Raw genomic sequence first — 1,194 nt, forward strand, 5'->3', positions numbered from 1 at the left:
AATTTCAAATGTTGAACATTCGAAATTGTTTAGACATCACATTGATCATGGACATCAAGATACATTGACATGATAAAAAAATGGATATAATTCTGGATGCATGGACATGAGAATAACTCATTTCTGGATGTATGGATATGAATTTCATTTTTCTTATTTTAAGGCTATCACAAAGATTTCCAATATTGAAATCGTCTATCTCGACACAAAGATTGGCAAACTCATCCATTAGAAGATTTATGACAGCAAAGAATTTCGATTGCACTGACACAATTTTGACAACAAAAACACAATATTCACTCAATTCAGTAATTCATGAAAATCATAATTCCATATGAGAATACAATATTAACATCAAGTTCACTCTATTGGTTCTCTGCATGTCCTCCTATTATGACCCTTTACGCCGCATCGTTTGCACTTCAAAGGCCTAGTGATCGGATGTTTCATCTCGAATATTCTTCATTGCTTTTTTGGCCTACTGGGAAGGCGTGTAGTCCTTGGTAGCAACACTGTCCAGTTGTAAATACCTGTCAACTCAATATTATCCGGGACAAGTGCAAAGGGAGTTTCAAATGCCCTTCTAAAGTATTCCACTATAAAATACTTAAGGCGGTACATAGTGGTATCCATATGCATATGGTTAATGGCCGCAATAGCATGGGCACACGGAATTCCACTGAATTGCCATTTTTTATAACTGTATGTCCACCGCATTAAATCGACAACGTACTTCTTTCCAATATAGTGGATCTCAAAAAGCATTTCCATGGCGGATATAACTTTGTGCAAGAATCGAGCCTTCATCTTTCGCATGTCAAGTAATTCTTGGGCCTTCGATACTAACATGCCGCTCCAAGTATTACCTAATTCCCTCTTTTCTTCAAACCTGATCATCAACTGTATCCTTATTTCTTTACACATTGTAATGATCGGCTTCTCTCGAGTTGATAAAATCCAAGCATTGAAAGACTCGGCCATGTTTTATATAAGATGACTGTATCTAGACCATGGAAAATAGGCATCTGCCCAAAATTTGAGTGGAATATTCTTAATCCAATGATATTATTCTAGGTCAGCACACTGTATATCAAATATTATTTTTTCAAACCTACCAGTGGTCGCTTTAGAAGCAGCCTTCCAAAATCAATACTTCAGTAGTTGCTGACCTCTTCATAAAGCCCTTGAGATTCT

The 1,194-nt window shown here is 36.5% G+C and overlaps 1 protein-coding gene across 1 annotated transcript; it reads right to left on the minus strand.

The window, feature by feature from the left end:
* Positions 1-462: 462 nt before the first annotated feature.
* Positions 463-981, minus strand: LOC110006487 (hypothetical protein). Its single transcript, XM_020662064.1, has one exon. It carries the CDS (start codon positions 979-981, stop codon positions 463-465), a length of 519 nt encoding a protein of 172 aa, XP_020517723.1.
* Positions 982-1,194: the final 213 nt, after the last annotated feature.

The sequence above is a fragment of the Amborella trichopoda genome, chromosome 13 (genome assembly GCF_054954075.1).
Source record: "Amborella trichopoda isolate Santa Cruz 75 chromosome 13, AtrichopodaSantaCruz75HAP2 v2.0, whole genome shotgun sequence".
NCBI lineage: Eukaryota > Viridiplantae > Streptophyta > Magnoliopsida > Amborellales > Amborellaceae > Amborella > Amborella trichopoda.

Coding starts and splice junctions, on each gene's coding strand:
- LOC110006487 (XM_020662064.1), bottom strand. CDS start 981: ATGGCCGAGTCTTTCAATGCTTGGATTTTATCAACTCGAGAGAAGCCG.